Genomic DNA, 23,709 nt, shown 5'->3' on the forward strand with positions numbered 1-23,709 from the left:
ACCCTTTTTCAGCTCACTTCAGCCCGACACGGCTCGCGTTTCGACTACCAAAAACCAGCACGACTCAGCTCGTTTCAGCCCTGCTTAGCCCCTAAAACTCGCACCGTTTTGGAGTGGGGCTGAAGCGAGCCAAACCGTGCCGAGTGAGTCTGGGGGCGTGAGCAGACACTCCCCTGTGCACTGATTGGTGAGGAGGCGTGTCCTCACATGCCCACACACGCCCCGCGAGCGCGCTGGGATCTGTAAACACCGTAAACCCGGAAGAAGAATAATTACGAATTGCGAGAATTTCTGAAGCCTTATGCGCCTCGCCTCATCTATACGCTCTTGCCAGTATCTGTTGGCGTTGTCGGTGACAACAAGCCACAGAACCAAGACCAGCAACACTAACGACTCCATGTCCTCCATGTTTATTGTTTACTATTCGGGTCGTGAGACTACCGCTTAAAAGCTCACTGAATCAGTGACATAGAGCATCGTGGACGAGTTCGCGGAGCGCAAGGCTCGTCGTATGCCCTTCAAATAATGCGCGCAGTAGGCTATTGATGTTTTATTATGAGCCATGTACAGTATGTCGCCTAATGTTTTTTTGTTTCTGAGTTACATGTTCGCTTGAAGGACTTAATGTACAAAATAACATAGTTGCACCCGGTAGTGTTGAAATTGGTAAACACAGTGCATTCAGTGAGGTTTGCACCGCCCTCCTTTTATTTCTGACTCTTCCTGTCACCACTCTGAGCGCTCATTCGTATGCCCTTCAAATAATGTGCGCAGTATAGGCTATTGATGTTTTATTATGAGCCATGTACAGTATCCTAATGTTTTTTGTTTCTGAGTTACATGTTCGTTTGAAGGACTTGATGTACTAAATAACATATAGTTGCACCCGGTAGTGTTGAAATTGGTAAACACCGCAGTTGCGGACATTTTGTAGCCTAAAATGATGTTATGATAAGCTTTAATAAAGGGCCCGGTCATTTGCCCCGCCCCCGGCCCGGCTCTGACTTGTTCCGCCACTGTCACTGATGTCACTGTTTGCGCTGCTTAACGACATCACGTGACGTCCACCCACTTTCGCTAACTCCACCCAATGTGTCCACCCACTTCCAGCCAGCACGGTTCAGCGCGGTTGTAGTCGAAATGCAACTCCAACAGCCCCGCTCAGCTCGACTCAGCTCGACTCGGCACGGCACGGCTCAGCCGCGTTTGTAGTGGAAAAGCGGCATTAGTCCATGGTGATCTGAACTGTAGACAGTGATCCATCAGCTTCCAGTTCATGGCAGGGCTGTGCCATGGTGGTTCCCAGGTTGTTCCTGACCATCCAAACCAATTTCCTTTCAGCTGAGGGTGACAGTTTGGGTTTTCTTGAAGCAAAGTGGCTTGGCAAAGTGACAACACCTTACAGTAACTTGGATACAATTGTTTGAACTAGTCTTGAAATTTGCAGTTGTTTAGAAATGGCTCCAAGAGACATTCCGGAGTTGTGTATATCTGCGATCCTTTCTCTCAGATCTGCACTGAGCTCCTTGGACTTTCCCATTTTACTGTGTGTTGCTCAATCCAATGAGTGCTGTAAACAAACCCTTTTTATAAAAGGCACAGAGAAGCTACCAGCTGTAGTCAATCATGATCACTAACAGGAGGTTATGAGACCTCGGCACCTCTGAATTAATAAATAATCTAAGTGAGCGTACGTAAATTTTTGACCCTGTGTTGATTTCAGAAAACACAAAGAAAATTAAAACTTGTGCACCAAATTCTAGTGTTTTTTTTTTTAATTAAAGATGTATGCTGTACAATCATTCTGCCACAGAAAAAGAACAATTACTGAAAGCCCAAATACTGCCACGACATTCATATCCAGGATGACATTCACGTCACTGTATGTAAACTTCTGACCACAACTGTAGTTCTCCAGGTAAAATGTGTGGCAATGTCCAATCTGTATTCTAAGACAAATACGGGTGTCTGAAAACATTTGCAGAGCCTCCCAAAGAAAATTCGAAACATACCTTTGTTTTGAGTGGAATATCGCCCAAGTAAACCTTGAACATTTTGTTAATGATAAGTGGATTGTTCCAGTCAATAATGCTGCAACAAACAACATCACACAAAACATAACAGTTTAATAGTTTGATGATACAAATTAAATATGTCTGCCATCCTCGAACACCACCCCATACCTCTGCTTGCTTTTCAGTTCCAGATCCGCTGCTGTAGCTACGCTGTGCCTGGTGTCGCTAGAAGCAACGACCAGGTGGACAACGGTTTCCACTTCGGGTACCTGCTGTGCTTCGATGAACTTGACAATCCCCAACTTGCACTGCAGAAGGAACAGTTACACTAGAAATTAGTTCTGTGCCTTTCCATAATCCATACACCAGTTTTAACATGAAACCTGGCTTGGCTTGCTGCTACAAAACATCTGGGCTCAGAGACCGTTTTTGACGCAGCAGCTGTGTAGACTGGCCAAGTGTCCTTGATCGTTGTTGCATGTTGAAAAAAAATCAATTAGGTACGCTTCGATAAATTATCCAGATTTACACACGTTACACAATCGTACAGTGGTGCTTGAAAGTTTGTGAATCCTTTAGAATTTTCTATATTTCTGCATAAATATGACCTAAAACATCATCAGATTTTCACACAAGTCCTAAAAGTAGATAAAGGGAACCCAGTTAAACAAATGAGACAAAAATATCATACTTGGTCATTTATTTATTGAGGAAAATGATCCAATATTACATCTGTGAGTGGCAAAAGTATGTGAACATCTAGGATTAGCAGTTAATTTGAAGGTGAAATTAGAGTCAGGTGTTTTCAATCAATGGGATGACAATCAGGTGTGAGTGGGCACCCTGTTTTATTTAAAGAACAGGGATCCATCAAAGTCTGATCTTCACAACACATGTTTGTGGAAGTGTATCATGGCACGAACAAAGGAGATTTCTGAGGACCTCAGAAGAAGCGTTGTTGATGCTCATCAGGCTGGAAAAGGTTACAAAACCATCTCTAAAGAGTTTGGACTCCACCAATCCACAGTCAGACAGATTGTGTACAAATGGAGGAAATTCAAGACCATTGTTACCCTCCCCAGGAGTGGTCGACCAACAAAGATCACTCCAAGAGCAAGGCGTGTAATCGTCGGCAAGGTCACAAAGGACCCCAGGGTAACTTCTAAGCAACTGAAGGCCTCTCTCATATTGGCTAATGTTAATGTTCATGAGTCCACCATAAGGAGAACACTGAGCAACAATGGTGTTCATGGCAGGGTTGCAAGGAGAAAGCCACTGCTCTCCAAAAAGAACATTGCTGCTCGTCTGCAGTTTGCTAAAGATCACGTGGACAAGCCAGAAGGCTATTGGAAAAATGTTTTGTGGACAGATGAGACCAAAATAGAACTTTTTGGTTTAAATGAGAAGCGTTATGTTTGGAGAAAGGAAAACACTGCATTCCAACATAAGAACCTTATCCCATCTGTGAAACATGGTGGTGGTAGTATCATGGTTTGGGCCTGTTTTGCTGCATCTGGGCCAGGATGGCTTGCCATCATTGATGGAACAATGAATTCTGAATTATACCAGTGAATTCTAAAGGAAAATGTCAGGACATCTGTCCATGAACTGAATCTCAAGAGAAGGTGGGTCATGCAGCAAGACAACGATCCTAAGCACACAAGTCATTCTACCAAAGAATGGTTAAAGAAGAATAAAGTTAATGTTTTGGAATGGCCAAGTCAAAGTCCTGACCTTAATCCAATCGAAATGTTGTGGAAGGATCTGAAGCGAGCAGTTCATGTGAGGAAACTCACCAACATCCCAGAGTTGAAGCTGTTCTGTACGGAGGAACGGGCTAAAATTCCTCCAAGCCGGTGTGCAGGACTGATCAACAGTTACCAGAAACATTTAGTTGCAGTTATTGCTGCACAAGGGGGTCACACCAGATACTGAAAGCAAAGGTTCACATACTTTTGCCACTCAGAGATATGCAACATTGGATCATTTTCCTCAATAAATAAATGACCAAGTATAATATTTTTGTCTCATTTGTTTAACTGGGTTCTCTTTATCTACTTTTAGGACTTGTGTGAAAATCTGATGATTTATGCAGAAATATATAGACAATTCTAAAGGGTTCACAAACTTTCAAGCACCACTGTATAGACACACACATGCATCACTTTCTTTCCAAACAAAGTTCAGGTTAAAATGGACCTGCTCCAGCTGTTCAGGACTCCACTGCACTTCTCCAATCACCCTTTTAACAGCATACAGGCTCATCCCTGGAGGGAGCTGAGGAAGGCCTTGTCCTGTTCCTGCTCCTCCTGCTCCAGAGCCCCCTTGTGGGGAGGAAGGAGCAGGACGGCTTGCGTGCTCATTCAACACAAACCTGTTAAAAGAAGCAGCAATTGAAATCTTAAGAAATGACAAAATTTGCACCAGTGACGTGTCTCGCTACCGTTTATGGTCATTTTAGCTGACAAAGACTTCTTGCGTTGTTGATATTCAAATGCTTCGGCTGTTGTAACTTGTTTCTCTTATTAAATTAAATAATTACTGTCTGGAGAGCCCAATGGCAACAAGAAATGAACGATTCAGAATCTGTGTCTTTTATTAAAGGTCCCATGGCATGAAATTTTCACTTTGAGGTTTTTTAACGTTAAAATGAGTTCCTCTGACCTTCTTAAGTCACCCCAGTGGCTAGAAATTTCATAATGTGTAAACCAAACTATGCCCAACATTTGAGAATAGCGCGTCAAAACGGCGCGTTGATAAACTCTTCCCTTGCCTACGTCAGCAAGGGAGATGATCCCCACGCCCCCCCTCTGGATTCCCACCCACTGTATGGATTGCCCACCCAGTTGTAGTGAGGAGACCATAGAGGGAGGACACAACAACATGGCATCACCTAAGCGAGCGAAACATGGAAGTTGCGCTGTACATGGATGTGACAACACAGAAAAGAGTCTGTTTTTACTGCCGACGGGAGAGCCCCTGAAGACGCAGTGGCTTAATTTTATTTACTTCAATAATACGCCGTCGAGTCTACCTAAGACGGTGTATGTTTGTCGGAAGCATTTTCCTGAGGAATGTTTCCACAACTTGGGACAGTACAGGGCAGGTTTTGCACATCAACTGTCACTGAAGCCTGGGTCCGTACCAAGCATCCCTGCCGCATCAGCCACAAACACCCAACAAGTAAGTGTATAACTGTTAAGTCGTTTTGCTGTGTTTTAAAATCGGTGCCACGTTAGCCTTGCAATGGCTACATTAGCTGTGCAGCTAACCGCTTCCTGCAGTTAGCCAGGTACTCTGCGCTACAAAACCAAAAAGCATGCAGCATGCTCTGTTATAATAGCCAATCAAAACAGTTTTTACAAAGACACCCACATTCTTTCTTTTAAGTCACTCGTTCATTTTATTTGTTTGTTTGTTCAGTAAAAACCCAAACATTTGTTGAATTTATTTTATTTCCTCGCGGCGCACCTTAATGACGTCAGCGCGCGGTATTTTTCCCTTCGCGGTTTGTTCCTTCTCTCTCGCCATACTAAGACACCCACATCCGCTTGTTCTGACCCACTGGAGGTAGCGTCACAGTGCTGTTAGCCAATCAGAGGTAACACGTTTACATGTCATGAATATTAATGATAAGACCCGCCCCCACCCTCTACCCTTCCCCGCCTCCTGCTTCTCATTAGCAAAACGACGCACTGGGAAAAGCGCTGAAATGGGGCTTTCTCCCAGGAGGCTATATCTACGTGCCGAGGGTTCATTTCGAGAAAGGCTGCGGATATAACGTCCGGAAACCTCCACGAGCCCGTTTAAAGCATCAACAAACCACCATGCCATGGGTCCTTTAACAGCTTTAAAAAATAAATAAATTTTTAAAAGTAATCACTCTCACGCGCACGCACACACACCCGTAAGGCATCAGGAGGACGTCGAGCATGAACTCCAGAAGCTGATGGACAGTCTTGGGCTTCTCCGTGAGGACAAAGGGCGATGCTTTAGAAGGCTCTGTCGGATATTTCATGTAGTACAGAGTGGGAATCAGCAAATGCATCAGGCTGAAAAAAACAACACACACAAAACACACAAACAGGAAAATCAGTCATATCAATTTACTACAAAGATTAAAAAGGTACTGACGACAAAATCATCTCAATTTATTATTTTTTTATACATATATTGTGCATGGCATTTTCCTGTCTCACAAGAACAATATCATTCGGACGAGATGTGATCATTTTGCTCTCCCGAGGGTCGCTTTTCTCCATTTTTGGACTGTTTTCCCTCCCTTGAGGTAAACAGTACGGCCGTACGGAAATATCCAAACGCGAGGAGCTTTAACTCATTAGTATAACTATGGAACTGCGTTACACCAAGATTGCGACGCGCGGAAAATATCGTGACTCTGCATCGACCTCGGAGAGTTTTGAGTCGCAGGGATGTAACTTATGGTTGATGTTCGCGAAACAAAAGACGAATATATCTTTTCTCCGTTACTGCTTTTGAGTTCTTGTTTCTTTCTCTGCCAGATCAAAACATTCAATGTATAACTCCATACTCGCTACCGTGGAGTCGAGCTCATGTGTTTTAAGTCTTAAGATAGCTAAGCGCTAGCTAGAATGATTTAGTTATCTGTCCAGAAAAACGACACGTCGTCTAAGGTGGTGTTTACATTAGACCGTATCAGCGGATCATCAGATTAACGTTTTTAAAACAATTCACGTGCACACAGCAACGCCAATACACGGATACGCTCGGCTCCGCAGGCATCCTGCGCTCCAAATCACTCCGCCCTGAACAGCGAGTGCCCTCTGGAGGGTGCGCACTCCGGCCCTGCGCAGCTCACAGAGCGCGTGAGTATAGCGCACGAGCAGTGATTCGGGACAAATAACAGGAAGTGAAAGTCCGCGCCGTTTTTTTAGCAGTCGTGTCACATGACCAACGCCAGCGAATCAGGAAGGTGGATGTCACAGTGACGTTGTCCAATGACGACGTCAGCTAGAGCTCAGCACTGTGTATCCTCGTTCCTCAATGTTTACACAGCACCGGATCAGATACGAACTGGGTTGAATACGTGGGCCCTGGCGGATTCAAGTTGTTCCGCCTGTGGAGTCGTTTCCCGGCGTTTTAATGTGAACGGACAGTGCATCCGCGACGAAAACGAGACGGATACGGTCTAATGTAAACACCACCTAAGGTATCGGTTCTGACCTGCACTCGTCTTTGGCTTGCCTTTCATCCATTCCTTTTTCCTCAACATTGCTGCCAATTATTCAAGGCTTGACGAGCCATTCCCCCATAGGTGATGACGCATTTGGCAAAGATTTGCTAATTTGAGACACTGACAACAAAAGAACAACTCAATGGCCACTTTATTAGGAATACTTGTGCACCCCCCCGCATATTATCCATTAGCATGTTAGCTGCTAGCATGTTAGATGTTTGCATATTAGCATGCTAGCAGTTAACATATAAGCCTTACCATGTTAGCATGCAAGCTGTTAGCATGTCAACTTTAACACGTTAACATGCTAACTATTAGCATGTTAGCCTTAACATGTTAGCATGTTAGCATTAATATGTCAGGATCCCCTTCAGACATAATGTGTATAATTGTACACATGAAGTTCCATAGCATTTTTCCTTGTGTCCGAAGGAGGTATGCTAACAGTTCGCATGTTGGCCATAGCATGTTAACATGCTAGCTCTTTAGCATATTACCTGTTAACATATTAATCTCAACGTGTTAACGTGTCAACAGTGAACGTGTTAGCCATTAACACGCGCGCATGCTAAATGTTAACATGCTATTAGCATATTAACCTTAGAATGTTAGCATTGCTAACAATGAACATGTTAACCATTAACCTGTTAACGTGCTAGCTGTTAACTAGTAGCATGTTAACATATCATGCTAGCTGTTAGCATATTAACCTTAACATGTTAGCCATTAGCATGTGAGCATGCCAAATGTTAACGTGCTAGCTATTAGTATGTTAACATGCTAACTGTTAGCATATTAGCCGTAGACTGTTAACATGCTAACAATTAACATGTTAGCCATTAACCTGTTCGCATGCTAGCTGTTAACAGTTCAACTGTTAGCATGTTAACACGTTATGTTAGTGTTGGCACATTAACTTAATACATCATGCCAACTGTTAGCATATTAACCTTCACATGTTAACACGCTAACAGTTAACATGTTAATTTCGGTGCCCACGACGTTATCCGTCGCAGGTTTCATGCAACTGAAAGGCCTGGCAGAATAGCTAGCATGTTAACAGCTAGCATGCTAACAGTTAACATGCTAACTGTTAACATGCTAGCTGTTCTGCCAGGCCTTTCAATATCATGTTAACAGCTAGCATGCTAACAGTTAACATGTTAACTGTTAGCATGCTAGCTGTTAGCATGATAGCTGTTCTGCCAGGCCTTTCAATTGCATGAAACCTGCGACGGATAACGTTGTGGGCACCCAAATTAAGGTCAAGCGCCCAAAATATGCTGCCAAAAATAAAAAACAATCCCCATAAATAAACTTGGCTGCATAAAACCCAATGTCTTGACTTTCTTCTTTAAAAACACCGGAATAAGTGTGCAGTTCTCGTAATTGACACGAAATCCGCACCATTCCCATGTTGTCCCGGGTTTGTCGAACTAGCCGTGAGCCTTGCGCAGAGCATGAATTCTCCATCAATGGCGATCAGCACGCCATGATTTCGTGGAGGAGCGAGACTCACGTACCAATGACCAAAGCGGGATTTCCACATTAGGTAAAGCTTCTTTCTTCTTTTTTCATATTGTTTTATGGCGGTTGGCAAACAGCTTTTAGGTGCATTACTGCCACCTTCTGGACTGGAGTGTGAACCAGAACGTTTCACACCCTATTGTGGTAAATTCTGCTCATCATTCCTGTATCATTTAAAAACCTAACTAGATAGAACTCGACGCCAACGCCGTCAATGGGGATGCCTCCGCCCGGTAGACTACACACCTTATTAAGTTGTGATTTGGGGATGGACATTTGACCTCACAGTAATCGTGACCTGGTGAAATTACTTGTAGTAGCCTTGGAGATAGTGTTCACAAGGTTTTCGGACAGACATTTGACCTCACAGTAACCTTGACCTTAGACCTTTTGATCTCAAAATCTAAATCAGTTTCTCTGTGTCCCCAAATGCACAAATGGTGAAAGTTTGGTGAAATTCCTTTCATCTGCCTTCGAGATATCACGTTCACGAGGTTTCGGACGCACGGACAACCCGAAAACATAATGCCTCCTGCACCTTACGGTGGCGGAGGCATAAAAATAGCCCTATATCCCACATTATCTAACCTCAACTGCAATATCTCTCTGATACCTAGTGTCGTATGATTTAAATCAGGTAAAAGACTGAATAAGAGAGAGCTATTCAGGACACAGTTGTGTGTATTTAAGATACAGCTTGCACCTTAAATCCACACAGTTGTGTAAGTGTGGGTGGAATCAGTGATTTGGAGCTTGGTCCTCTTGTTGATGACAGTCATATGGCCCTTTTCCACTACCCTTTTTCAGCTCACTTCAGCTCGCTTCAGCCCGACACGGCTCGTGTTTCGACTACCTCGGAGCAGCACGACTCAGCTCGCTTCAGCCCTGCTCAGCACCCAAAACTCGCACGGTTTTGGAGGGGGGCTGAAGCGAGCCAAACCGAGCCGAGTGGGGCTAGGGGCGTGAGGAGACACTCCCCTGTGCACTGATTGGTGAGGAGGAGTGACCTCACATGCCCACACACGCCCCGCGAGCACGCTGGGATCTGTAAACACCGTAAACCCGGAAGAAGAAGAATTACGAGAATTTCTGAAGCCTTATGCGCCTCGCCTCATCTATACGCTCTTGCCAGTATCTGTCCGCGTTGTCGGTGGCAACAAGCCACAGCACCAAGACCAGCAACACTAACGACTCCATGTCCTCCATGTTTATTGTTTACTATCCGGGTTGTGAGACTACCGCTTAAAAGGTCACTGATGTCACTGTTTGTGCCTTTACGACATCACGTGACGTCCACCCACTTTCGCTAACTCCACCCAATGCGTCCACCCACTTCCAGCCAGCACGGTTCAGCGCGGTTGTAGTCGAAATGCAACTCCAACAGCCCCGCTCAGCTCGACTCAGCCCAACTCAGCACGGCACGGCTCAGCCCAACTCAGCCGCGTTTGTAGTGGAAAAGCAGCATTAGACATTGGCCTTTCGTTTAAACTAAGCTCTTTTACCCGACTGCATGCTGTGCATTGCGCTGCCGATTCTTGTGATGTGACTGAAAAGCCTTTTGTGTCGCAGGTCTGCTACAAGTTCGTCTCTTTGATGGCAACAGTGCGTAACTTGCCTTTTCATTCCCAGGCTCCTTTCCTCCAGGCTCTCCTCAGGCCCCGACACATCTTTTACATACTAACTAATTTTATTTTTTTCGTGGTCTGGTTTCCATCAAATCCTGCGCTCTGATTGGCTGGCGAGCGGGTCCGTATCCAGTTACGGACCTCTGGCGACTCGCTCATTCACAACAACAAACAGTAGCATTTTTTGTCAACATTTATCTTTTTTTAACAAGATTATCAAAAATCTTATAAATGTTTGCCAGCATTTCTCAGGAGAATAGCATTAATTTTGCAGCATGGATAGCGATGACGACAGTGTTCACAGTGAAAGCGAGTTTTACTACCCTGAGAAAGAAGAAATAAAAGAAAACATTTCAGGAGAAAGCTAAAAACCTCTAACTGTTGCTAACGCAGAGCAAAAACATGGCTGAAGCCTGAATGACTCCTATTTGTATAAATAGGGGACTACATAGGCGGCAAAATGTAGTTTTTTTCCTGCCATGGAAGTGCACTTGTATACCGAGGAGGAAGCCATTTGCATTACAGCCATGAATGAGGATTCAAAATGGCGGCTCGGCTCGGTTTTCGCTTTCGGGCGCTCTCGTTTTCTGTTAGAGTTTGGTAAAGAAAAATATATATATATTATTTACCAGCTTAAGGTCGGTGCGTATGGTGAAATACCGTGACCTCGGCCTTGAATACTGACCTCAGCCACTTTCAAGACCTCGGTCATGGTACTTCACGATACGGACCTCCCAGCTGGTAAATAACATATGTATTCTAATTATTTCTGTCATGTACATCAAGAGGGATTAATGCTGTAGACATTTTGCAATAAAGGTAAAAAATAAAAATATCACCTTCATAGATTTCTTTATTCATTCATAACTTTGTAGCTAAAAAAGCAGCAGCAGGTTTAAACACAGAGCACTGGGAAAACAGCACTTTGCGTGTGCAGAAAGGCCCAAGTTACCCTGTATCACGACGGAAAAAGCTCAAATTCAGAAATACAGGGTGTAGCCTGTTTTCTCCCGCCCCCTGACCTTAAAATGCGTGTGTAGGGAGGAGACTTTCGGGGAGAGACGGGACAAGCGCCAATATAATGGTAATGGAAACACTGCACAGCCACCATATTGAGCATCAATCAGTGACCTTGATGTCTCACTGTCCTGCGGATACAGCGCCCGTTTGATATTTCTCATAAATATCCCATTAAGCCTAACAGCAGCTGTCGTGCACTAAAACTAAGGCAAACTAATTGATTTGACTCGCCTCGACATCGTATCAGGGACGAGAGTGGGTGGTCACCAAAAAAAAAAAGCAGAAAACAAGATGGCGCCCAAAGCCGGGGGTCTGGGAGGGATACCCCCCAGGAAAATTTTGAAAAATAAGGCCTTACAAACCACTTTTCCTGCAATCTGAGCTGTAGTAGATAAAAAAAAAAATCTGTTGTCTTTTTTATATATTTACATGAAAATATGTTTCAAATCAATAAGAGTATTGTTTGAATTCAAAATAAAATCACATTCTACATTCAAGGGTATGGTTATAATTTACGATCAACAAAAATAAACTAAATTCACATCAAACGTAAGTTTTATTAATTATCAAAATGTTCATATATTAAATAAAATTTCTTAGGGAGAAAAGTTCAGTCACCCGATGTCCTCATTAGTTGCATATGATTTCAAAAAGTCTTCTGAAATATTTAAGTTTCCAAAACTGTCAGCATTAATTCAGATTTACTGACCATCATATACATGTTCAATGCATTAAATCAAACGAATGCTAAGTTTATGGGATCATGTCTATGTACACTTTATACAATTATTTACAGTTCACAGTCACTTCTCATTTTCATTTAATCATTTCGACGACTTCTTCAGCTTTTTGGCCAAAGACAAGAGCTTGTCAGTCCTCTCTGTTTTTTATACCAGCATCGATTTCACGTACCTTCGCTTCGTCTCGCTTGTCAATTGTATTTGGCATTTTGAGTAAAAAAGCCGATACGAAAGAGAAACGCATTTTTGAAGCACAGCGATGAACATGTGCAAGTTTCGATAAAATAGAACGATGCGGGTACTTTTGTAAGAACTGTTATGATTGGCTTTTGTTCCCCCCCACACTCTTGTAAGACCGACTAGTGGCAGCGTGTCCGTCTCTCGATCGGGAGATCGTGAGTTCTATTCACAGTCGGGTCATACCAAAGACCATCATAAAAATGGTACCTACCGCCATCTGGCAAGGCACGCTGCAATACAGATGTGAGTGGGGAGTTAAACTCTCGTGGTTACCAGAGGACGAGCCCCCCACTGTAACCCTAGCTATGTAATAGGCGAGAGGCCGAGGGCTATGGAAACGGAGATCGGCGCCGCCCGATGTGCCACATACAGGTTGGGCCTGGTTTGTACTTGAGTGGGAGACTGCCTAGGAATACCAGGTACTGTAAGGCGTGGGAAGGACTTTGACACTCTTGTAAGAACTGTTATGATTGGCTATCATGCTCTCGCCAGCGATGTTTTGGCCAATTACATTGTAGATAACACGTATTCTACCACGAAACTTAGCGAGACTAAAGATGGCGAAACTAAACATGTAACATCGTCGTACGCTAGAGTATCACGAAGGAACATACCCCAACCCCCCTCAATGGAAAAAAAATATATATATAATCAACGGATTTGGCATAATCTCGATTTTTGCTCAGAAAAAGCGGAAATCCGCCAAAAAGCGGAAAACTCTCATCCCTGCGTATGTTCAGACTCACCTGTCCTGCTGAGGCTCTGGTTTGCCCTCCATGGCTGTGAGCAGCGTGGGTGCAAGCTCACACTGTTTGTTCACGTCCAGTCTGGGGTAACCCATCTTTATGTAGATGATGGTAAAATTCTACAAACACATACGTAAACTTCTTAGCGAACGTGCAAGTGAAACGGGCCTCATGCAACAAAATGACAAACGTAGTTCGGGCGTGTACTCGGACATGGAAGTGATTTAGGTTCAAAGATGTATCTTAATATTGCATCACAATGAAAGTGGAATGTGTGTGTGTGTGTGTGTGTGTGTGTGTGTTTGGTTACATACTGTAACAAAAGACACTGCTGCTGGATCCTGGTACTGCACGAGTAGCGTCTCGACGGGCAGCTGGATCCTCGGACGACTCTTAATCCTTTTGTTCACGTGAACCAGTAGTTCCATAACCTGGACAGAGCATAATCACGACACTGGTCATAAATTACTTCCAGCCGTAATGCGTTTGAAGAGGCAAATTACATCAAGAACGTCAGCCTGCTCAGCGCATACATGAGTCAATATGGTAACAACTAATACGGCGATACAAACTCAATCTAACTACAGGTTAGACAGACAACAGACTTGGTCACGGCTGTGAATGCAAGAAGAAAAGCCTAGGTCACAACCGGATGTACGATTTTTTTGGCCGTGCGATTTTTGGCGTTTCCCAAATCGCTGCGTTTTTTTTTGTTCATGGAGAAAGACGGCGTTGGCCGCAAGTTTGTCTTGCAACCTGAAAAAAACCGTAAGCGCCCGTAGAGTTTGTTTGACATGACAAAGAACCTCTGCGGCCGGTCTACGGCTCGAAAATCAGCACGTCACACGCGCGCCCTCCGTGCGTTTCATGCGCGCCCTCCGTGCGTTTCTTGCGTTTTTTGCACGTAGACCGGCCGTAGGAGCACGTACGGCCGGTTGTGACCGAGGCTAAAGGGATCAAATACGACAAGACATACAGTACTAATATAAAATAATAATAATTTGGTGTGAAGCTGCATAGGGAGAAGCTGAGAGCCTGTAAGCACATCCTGAAGTGTTTTACTCCTCTTACACCACAGCAAGTTGCTAAAATGCATTTTTTCCCCCCTATGTTGTGGAAACATCCATGAAACAAGCGAGTTCTTATCATCACTTAAAGGATATGGGACATGAAACATAAATGCATGCTATATCAGTTTCTTTCCATTAAAAATATGAATTAATTGCATCAACAAATACAAAATCATCTATTAAATTCAGCAAAATTGTTATATTCGTGATGATTATATGGCATTTCTGCTCGAGCTCCGATATGCATGTTTTACAACCGGAAGAGCCGCTGTCACGTGATCATACGTCACAAAAACGTTCGGGCACAGCACAAGCGGGTAGATGAATGGAGAAGTGAATGACAAGAAAATTGTTTTTATAGTCTTTAACGTACATTGAACATCATGGCGTATTGTGCTGCTTATGGTTGCAATAATTCCAATGGGAAATGCCCTGGAGTAAGTTTTTTTGCATTCCCCAAGGACCCGAAGCTGAGGAAAGTGTGGGCTCACTACTGCCGTAGAAAAAACTTTGCACCTACTGTTTCCCACAAACTGTGTTCGGACCATTTCACTGAGGATTCTTTCAACATTAATACTCAGGTACTGAACGAAATTGCCAAGCCAAATTTAAGAGGCCGTATAGCCGGGTTCATGGAGGCAGTGATAGCGCCATAATATACAGAGCCTAACATTCCTACAACTGTAGAGACAGTCAAGAAATCCTGTAACATTAATGGACATTTAAATAGGAACAGTCCACCGTACTTCCATAATGAAATATGCTCTTATCTGAGTTGAGACGAGCTGCTCCGAACTTCTCCGAGCTTTACGCGACCTCCCAGTCAGTCAGACGCAGTCAGATGCGCTGTCACTCCTGTTAGCAATGTAGCTAGGCTCAGCATGGCCAATGGTATTTTTTGGGGCTGTAGTTAGATGCGACCAAACTCTTCCGCGTTTTTCCTGTTTACATAGGTTTATATGAGCAGTGACATGAAACAAGTTCAGTTACACAAATTGAAACGTGGCGATTTTCTATGCTATGGAAAGTCTGCACTATAATGACAGGCGTACTAACACCTTCTGCGCGCTTCGACAGCGCATTGATACCTTCACTCGGAGTTGTACCATTATTTTTTAGACAGGGCGGACGGACCAGGGCAGTCGCCCACCTGGCCGTGCCTGACGAGGAGTGCTCTCGGCCGGCTTGGGAGGCAGACGGCAGCCCCTCCTGGAAGTGTGGTTTTACCATGGGCCTCATGCGGAAAAATGACAAAGTCCCAGTTTTACCATGGGGCTCGAGTTGTGCCATTTTTTTAGACAGGGCGGACGGACCAGGGCATTCGCCCACCTGGCCGTGCCCGAAGAGGAGTGAAGGCATCAATGCGCTGCCGAAGCGCGCAGAAGGTGTTAGTACGCCTGTCGTTATAGTGCGGACTTTCCATAGCATAGAAAATCACTACGTTTCAATTTGTGTAACTGAACTTGTTTCATATCACTGGTCATATAAACCTATGTAAACAGGAAAAACGCGGAAGAGTTTGGTCGCATCTAACTACAGCCCCAAAAAATACCATTGGCCATACTGAGCCTAGCTACATTGCTAACAGGCGTGACAGCGCATCTGACTGCGTCTGACTGACTGGGAGGTCGCGCAAAGCTCGGAGAGGTACGGAGCAGCTCGTCTCAATTCAGATAAGAGCATATTTCATTATGGAAGTACGGTGGACTGTTCCTTTAAAGCTAGACTTCCTTTCGATTTCATAAAATCGGTGAAATTTAGTTCCCTCTGAAATTCGGTCATCATTCGGGAAGTTATTTACTTTGAGGGGATTAAAACAAAAAATGTGTATGAAATCGCTCGCTTTGCCCAGTCAAGCAGACAGAGGAAGTCCGTGTGTGTGTGTGTGTGTGTGTGTGCACGCATGCACAGGTTTACCTTTGAGCGTGCACTGACAGTTCCATCATTCTGTCGCTAAACGAATAGCTGATCACACCGAGGTGCTCGCTGACCGCCGATATTTATTACTTGGTCCTGCGTTTCCTTTCCTTCGTATATAAAACACAATGTCTTTTCTTCTCGCTTTCTGTTACCGTAGTCGCTCTTTCACGTTTCATTCGCGTCCTCCATTTTTCTCTCCTGCTTCAAATTTGTATCCCACAATGCCTTGCGCGAACGGGGAAAGCCCACCATGTCATGCATGACGTAGTATCTTGAATCGCGTCATGGTGAAGCAGGGAAAAAAATAGCGGAGAATTTCAAGCCATGTGGCCCTAAATTCATTAACTGTTCTATTTAAAAAGAAAAACTAATAAAATTGGAATTCAGTAGCTTTCGGTCGACTAAACAAAAAAATAATTGTGTGTCGGGAACATACTTTTTATGACCTACACTTGAAAAATCTGAAAGGCAGTTTAGCTTTAATGTACAGCAGCTATGAATATTACCTCAGATACCCCTTTTCTACCAAATCAGTTCCAGGGCGGGTTCGGGGCCGGTGCTGGTGCTGGTTCACAACTCGTTCAACTTGCGAGTCAGCCGAGAACCAGTTTGCTTTTCCATAGCTCGCGGTGCTAAGGGAAGCCACGTCATTACGTCGCTGTATACATCAGTTACGTCGCTACGTTTGCGTAAACCTTGGCGCGAATATCGAAGCAAAAACAACACGGAAGAAGCCACAGCAGCAACAACAATAATAAATGACTTCGCGTTTGTACAGCTGCTGCTTCTTGTCGCTTAAAAATGGCGATCTTTCGTGGTCTTGTTATTGTTGTTGGTCTTAACAACTCCGCCCCCCCCGCTGACGTAAGCGGTTCTTTCCTCTGGCCCAGCAGAGAGTTGGTGCTAGCCTGGAACCGGTTTTTCTGGCCCGAGAGCCAGTTCTTTGTCAGTGGAAACAGAAAACCCGGTTCCAAACTAAGCACTGGCCCCGAACCAGCCCTGGAACTGCTTTGGTGGAAAAGGGGCTCCTTCCACAAATTTTTACAGAAAACTCAACCACATCAACAGTTACACACGGGGTTTTTTTTTCTGTTCACTAGTCAACTGTAGATTGTTTGTTTTCACACAAAAGATACTGAGCTTCCAACATTGTAAAGAAGAAAATCCCAGTGGGAAAGAAACCGTCTTTTCCCACGTCAATCAACAAGATGGCTCCACCCTAGTCAATGTTCGTCTAGATAGTAAAAGTAACCGCTTCTTCACATCATTTGCCCTTTGGAGAATTTTATTCATGTTTGGCCTCACCACTGTTTTTTTTTTTTTTTTAAGGTGTGTCTCATATTGCTGCAGCAAGAGATTTAAAAAAAAAAAAAAAACAATTTCACGTTCGAGGGTCAGCACAACCAGGCTTGGGTTTATTGCGTGAAAATACCCTCAGTGTGAACTGAATTTGGGGGGCAGCCATGGCCTGAAGGTTAAAGAAGCACTCTTGGGCCCAAAGGGTTGCTGGTTCGGTTCCTGGGACCAGCAGGAAAAACGTGAAGGGAGTTGAGTGAATGAACAGCACTTTCTCCTCGCTCTGCATCATGGCTGAAGTGCCCTTGAGCAAGGCACCGAACCCCCAACTGCTCCCCGGGTGCTGTAGCATCGCTGCCCGCTGCTCTGGGTATGCATCAGAATCACTTTATTAACCCCCGGAGGGAAATTCAAATTTGCTACCAAGCTCCTGAATCAAAGTAGTAGTAAACACGTCTAAAAATAGAAGATAAAATTGTCTGAAAAAAGAATAAGTTCAAAACCTTAAGTAAAAGCAAAATGAAGTGATTTTATATACATACAATGATTCCTTTATACATATATTGCACCTGAGTTAAGGATACAGTATACATGGTAAGCCAGTGTACCACAGTTATACAGTGGCATTGTACAGCTTGACTGCAGCAGGTAGGAATGATTTCCCGCGTGTCTCAGTTGTGCAGCGTGGAAGAATTTACTGAACGTGTGCCTGTGGCTGATCAGCTCCTCGTGTAAAGGGTGGGAAGGACAGTCTAAAGCCCTATTCGCACGGGATTAGTATTACCTGTGAACCTCTGGCGATTTGTAATAATTGCAGAGAATGTCGGAGATGTTAGTCCCGTGCGAATGCGCCATGTCTGTAATTTGTAAAGTAATAATTCCGCCGCAAATTACCTAATATATTTTGTCAAACACAGACGTCCAGTGACAATACTAATCCCGTGCGAATACGCATGTCCGTGTTTGTTATTGTAATTGCGCGCGTTTTATATCTTTTCCGGTTGCTGCGAGTAGGCTAACGGAGGCTACGGTTGAAATTTTCATGAGTACTGTTTTAGGGGCAAGTGGTAGTCGTGGTCCATACCACACTACATGGAATCCGCTTCCCAAAAACAGCAAGAAATCCAAGAGGAGAGCTCGGAGATTTTTGACCTGGATGACTTGTGTGGCTGCTTTCAGTAAGGAAAATTTTTAATATTTCATAGCTATAGCCAGGCCATATCCTCCATGGACTAGGCAGGGCTCAAAATTAACTTTTTTTCTTTGTGTCCCCCAGTGGTCCCGAATTCTGTGTTGTATTGTCCCGAATGGAAGCAACAGTGTCCCCATTTTTTTCCTCTCTGAAATAACCAGTGGTTAATATTATCATATGAAGTTACTATTATATTTGTAACTATGCGATTTTGAACCCTTTATATCATTTTTACAATAAGTCACAAGACACAAGCGACACGTCCTATACATCATCTACTTCAAAATTACAGTTATTGCATTTTCAGTTTATTAAACTTTGGCGATCTCACTGTATGAATAGATACCCGTTTATTTAAAGGGGCCGACTAGCTCATTCAGAAAATGTTTCAACTCCCTACATCTGCAGTACACTTTAGTGGAAAATAAGACCCCTTTTATGTTCATTTCATCTACTTATACCTTGAATATCTGTTGGCACTTATAAGGCCAACTTATAATTTTCACCATTACCGTTATCCATTTTTATGAACTTTCGCTGCTGAAACGTGGGTGCAAATGTTAGCAACATCAGCATAGTGCAGGTCCGAGCCTAGTTGTGCTGCTGACTGACTAAACTTTCTGAACTAGAAAGACACCAAGAAAACTCACTTATTCTGTTGAACGGTATCTTCCGTCAATATCATCCACATCATTCCTGTTGTATTTTATAACGTGTCTAACAGTGTTCATTAAGTTCATTCAGTTGCTAGCGTTGCCTGCAGACCAGGCGATGACGCTTTGGATCCTGAAGGTCCCGGAGACGTTATGTCTGGGCTTTCAGTTTCTTCCCCGCGGTCGGTCCGCTTCAACCACTTCAGCATTTTTGTTCTGGCAAGAGTCGGCGCAGCGTGTGCGCTAGCAATTCCATTCCGAGTCCATATAATGCGGACTCCGGCCGAAGATTCTAGAACAGAATGCGCTGCTCTGTAGCCTACGGATGCAGGTGCATCGAAAGTGTAGCTACTATGTATTTTTCGCTGTTAGCGTTTTAAAATTAAAATTGACAAATTAGGTGAATGTCTACGTATGTGTTACGGCTTTGTAAATAATATTAATGTAGAACTTTTTTTCGAGATCTACTTTTTTCCATTGTCCCGGGATTGTCCCAGATATGATGATTTTGTGTCCCGATGACATCTTTTATGGTCCCCGGGACGCCGGGACACCGTTAGTTTCGAGCGCTGGGACTAGGGATGGCGAAAACTAAAAAAAATCTTGACCGACCACCGAGCCTCATTAACCGATTAAAGTCGATTAACCTATGAGTTTAAACAGGGATGCAAACGGCGCGCCTTTTTCACGGCTCGTACAGATCCGATTTTTTTTTTTTTTTTTTTTTGGGGGGGGGGGGGGGGGGGCGTTGGAGTGTCTGAATAATTTCATCAGAGTAAATTCCATATTAAAATTACTACATAAGCAAATGCTGTTACAGTCCATGAAGAAGCCGTGAAAAAGTCGGCATCTGCGCCTTTAGTTTGTGTGGAGAGATATGATCTGCAATAACATGCATTGTTGGCTACAGACCAAAACATACTTTCAGAATGCACTGGCCAAGGCAGGACTAAACTCCATGTGCCTTCTAATAATAATTAAAAAAAAAAAAACAGAATAGTAATTTGTAAGCTAAAAAGCCTGTGTCTACACTTTTTTTCTTTCGCCGAGTGGCAGCGGGAGGGCGGGACATGACTGAATGGGCGTTTCTGATTTGTCAGCTGTCTTTAACTGGGGCGGGAGGGCGGGACATGACTGAATGGGTGTTTCTGATTTGTCAGCTGTCTTTAACTGGGGCGGGAGGGCGGGACATGACTGAATGGGTGTTTCTGATTTGTCAGCTGTCTTTAACTGGGGCGGGAGGGCGGGACATGACTGAATGGGTGTTTCTGATTTGTCAGCTGTCTTTAACTGGGGCGGGAGGGCGGGACATGACTGAATGGGTGTTTCTGATTTGTCAGCTGTCTTTAACTGGGGCGGGAGGGTGGGACATGACTGAATGGGTGTTTCTGAAGTACAGGATGTTACAACATATCCGGTCGTGATGTCTGTAAATTGAGTAAATTACGGACTTTGCTTATCCCGTGCGAATGCAAGGGATTTAACACAGAGGTTGGGTGGGAATTTACAAATTACTATAGGTTCACAGGTAATACTAATCCCGTGCGAATAGGGCTTAAGATTGTTTTTATTTTGGACAGTGTCCTCTTCTCCAACACCGCTGTCAGAGAGTCCAGTTCCATGCCCATACATGTCAAACCCCTCACAGCTCTCACCTGTACTCCCTGGTAAAGAAATCCATAATTTCCATACCAAATCCATAGTAATATTTCATGCAGCATAAAAAAAATGTATCAGATCTTACCTAATATATGCACTGGTTTATTTCTAGGGGTGTGCAAAATAATCGTCATGACAATGCATCGCGATACTAACTTTCACAATATACTGCATCGATTCTTGACGCCAAATATCGATTATTAATTTTAAAAAATGAATAAATAAAATTGTATGAATGGTTGGCGAACATCAGCCAAAAACGAGTAGAATACAACTTCCAGTCCTGTAGATGTCGCCGTGGAGTTTTTGACGCCCGCTGCCTTCATGCCAGTGGCATTTCCGGCGGCGGGCTACTGCGACCTAGACATTCTGCATAGACATCATATGCGACTGCGACTCTGTTTACAAATCTCGCTGGAAGAGCGTGCACGACATGCTTGAGCGCTTTTTAGAGCAACAGCCTGCCATCCACGCTGCACTCCTGTCTGCAGAAATACATAAATCTGAGAAGGACATCTGCACACTCGCCGAGTCTGACATAACTGCTGCGGTACTACAACATGCTAAAAGAAATATGCTAAGTGAGTGTATTGTTTCCTAATTTGAAGATGCTCCACAAACTATAAATGCATAAGGCATTTAAATATAATGTAAAGTAATGTAACAAATAATAATATGATGATAATTTAATGTACAGAGTAATATAGTATATATATTTTGATATTTATTATTGCCTTGTCCTCCCATACTGCAGGTGCTGCAAAGAAACTGAAAACTGCTGCTATTAGTTTTCTTTTATTATTTTTAGTTTTATAAATCCTCTGCACTTTTTGTCATTAGTGTGTCCACTTGTTAAGTATGGAAACAGTGATATTTGCTTTAATGGCAACTACCTCCAAAGTCGTTTCAATAAATTCAGTTATGAACTGAGTTGCTCTGAGTTATGCATCAGTTGGAGACACTATCCAGATCGTACACAGCCACTGGTAATTATGCTCTGTTTTTTTTTTTTACATTTTCACTGAAGTACATTGAATATATCGCAATGCATCGCAATAATTCAAGAATCGTGATGCATCGTGATAGTATCGCATCGTAGCATGCGAATCGTGATTCGAATTGAATCGTGACTTCTTTGCCAATACCCACCCCTATTTATTTCTGTACATCCATATGTACTGTTCACATGCATTTGAGATTTCATGTGTTCCCTCACGTCGTAAATTCCAGAGGCAAACACTTTCACGTCTCTACAACAAATTGTGCAGTTGACATACTCGGCACCCATTTTGGAAGCGATAATTATTCCATTGACTGTTTCTGTCCATTCGGGAAGAAAGCGACCTCCAGTTTTAGATGTTTTGAGTTTTTTCTTCGGTGGTGCCGACATCTTGACCTGTCTATTGTTACGCTACATGTGCTGTTATTTCCCGCTCGGTGTGCAGGAAAATCACAATTGCGCATGCTCAGACATTCGGAATGGCTTGTTGGTACTAGCGGAAGTACCGGTTGAGTAATTCTAAATGTAGAAAACGGCGGCTCCCGTGCATTTTCGTATTTCATGACGATTTTTTTGATGGTAATAAATCAAAATTTTAAGGTGAAACTGTAGAAGAATCCATAGTTGAATACCACTACGCCCGTACCATTTTTAAAATGCCAAAATCCGTAAGGAATACGGGAAACCTGTAGGGGTTGACATGTATGCATGCCTACAACATGGCTGGCCTTCCTGATGATCTTATCGAGTCCGTTAGTGTCCTTCACCTTCAAGACGCTGCCCCAGCAGACGACATGTGTGTGTGCATGTATGTGTTCACTGCTTCAGATGGCTTAAATGTAGAGGAGGAATTTCACTCTGCTTGAATGTACTCACTTTTTTGCGAACACCCTCTTGAGCACTGGACAGTTTGAGGAGAACAGGTGGCAGAAACTTTGATATGACATCTTGCAACTGTTCGTCCGTGTCAGCATGGCCCAGCCGCAGGAACACACGCTCCAGCTGATCTAAAGCCAGGGAGAGGAAGAGGAGAGAGAGAGAGAGAGAGAAAACAAAGCCGAGAAATTAGATATACAGTAACGCCAGGGAAGCTCCACTGAACAGAACTGATCTGATTAAGAAAGAAGAAGTGCCATAGTTATAATATTCTCGAAGTCGGACATCTGGGTCACTGGTCATGTGACTTCCATGACAACCCAGCCGCCATATCGGTTTAGGTGAAAGGGAGGGAGAAGCCTGTTTGTGTATTTGTAGCAATTTAGTTCAAATTTGAGAGGTTTTTTATGCTATTAGCATGCCTAAAGGCTGTTGTGTAGCAGGCAGCCAATTCAATAAAAAACGAAGGTTTAAAGTTTCATATGATACCATTATCGGGTAAAAGGACAGAATAATGGTTGAGGGCTGTAAATAGGTGTGAAGTGAGAGCTGATGGATCTGTTAACTATGGAAAGTTATGGGAACCCAAATCTAACTATACATATGTATGCAGTCGTCATTTCATCAATGGTAAGTGAAGAAAAGAATTAATAGACACGAGTTTTCAGTGATAGTAACAGCTCTGTTATTGTACGAGTTAATTGCCGACAAATGAGCAGTAATAGGTGAATTTGCCACAATAAACGTTTTGAAAACTTGCTGACGCTTCATAATATAAATCTGTCTGCAAAAACCCATAAGTCACCATTGTTTTGACACCTGTCCCACCCTTGCTTGTACGGACATAACTCCAGTCCAACAACACTGATTTTCAATTTATAACGAGCTAGATCCTCAGCAGCTAAACTATCT

At 43.5% G+C, this 23,709-nt stretch overlaps 1 protein-coding gene across 1 annotated transcript in view; it reads right to left on the reverse strand.

Annotated features, from left to right (window-relative positions):
- Positions 1-23,709, reverse strand: part of ecpas (Ecm29 proteasome adaptor and scaffold) — a 101,406-nt gene that overhangs the window by 75,635 nt on the left and 2,062 nt on the right. The window contains exons 2-8 of the mRNA XM_060916569.1: positions 22,798-22,928; positions 13,446-13,562; positions 13,132-13,250; positions 5,921-6,067; positions 4,215-4,389; positions 2,184-2,323; positions 2,013-2,091 (exon numbers count right to left, since the gene is read on the reverse strand). Of these exons, the coding sequence (XP_060772552.1) occupies positions 2,013-2,091; positions 2,184-2,323; positions 4,215-4,389; positions 5,921-6,067; positions 13,132-13,250; positions 13,446-13,562; positions 22,798-22,928 (908 nt within the window). The remainder of the gene's footprint in view (positions 1-2,012; positions 2,092-2,183; positions 2,324-4,214; positions 4,390-5,920; positions 6,068-13,131; positions 13,251-13,445; positions 13,563-22,797; positions 22,929-23,709) is intronic.

Source organism: Neoarius graeffei, chromosome 3 (genome assembly GCF_027579695.1).
Source record: "Neoarius graeffei isolate fNeoGra1 chromosome 3, fNeoGra1.pri, whole genome shotgun sequence".
Taxonomy (NCBI): domain Eukaryota; kingdom Metazoa; phylum Chordata; class Actinopteri; order Siluriformes; family Ariidae; genus Neoarius; species Neoarius graeffei.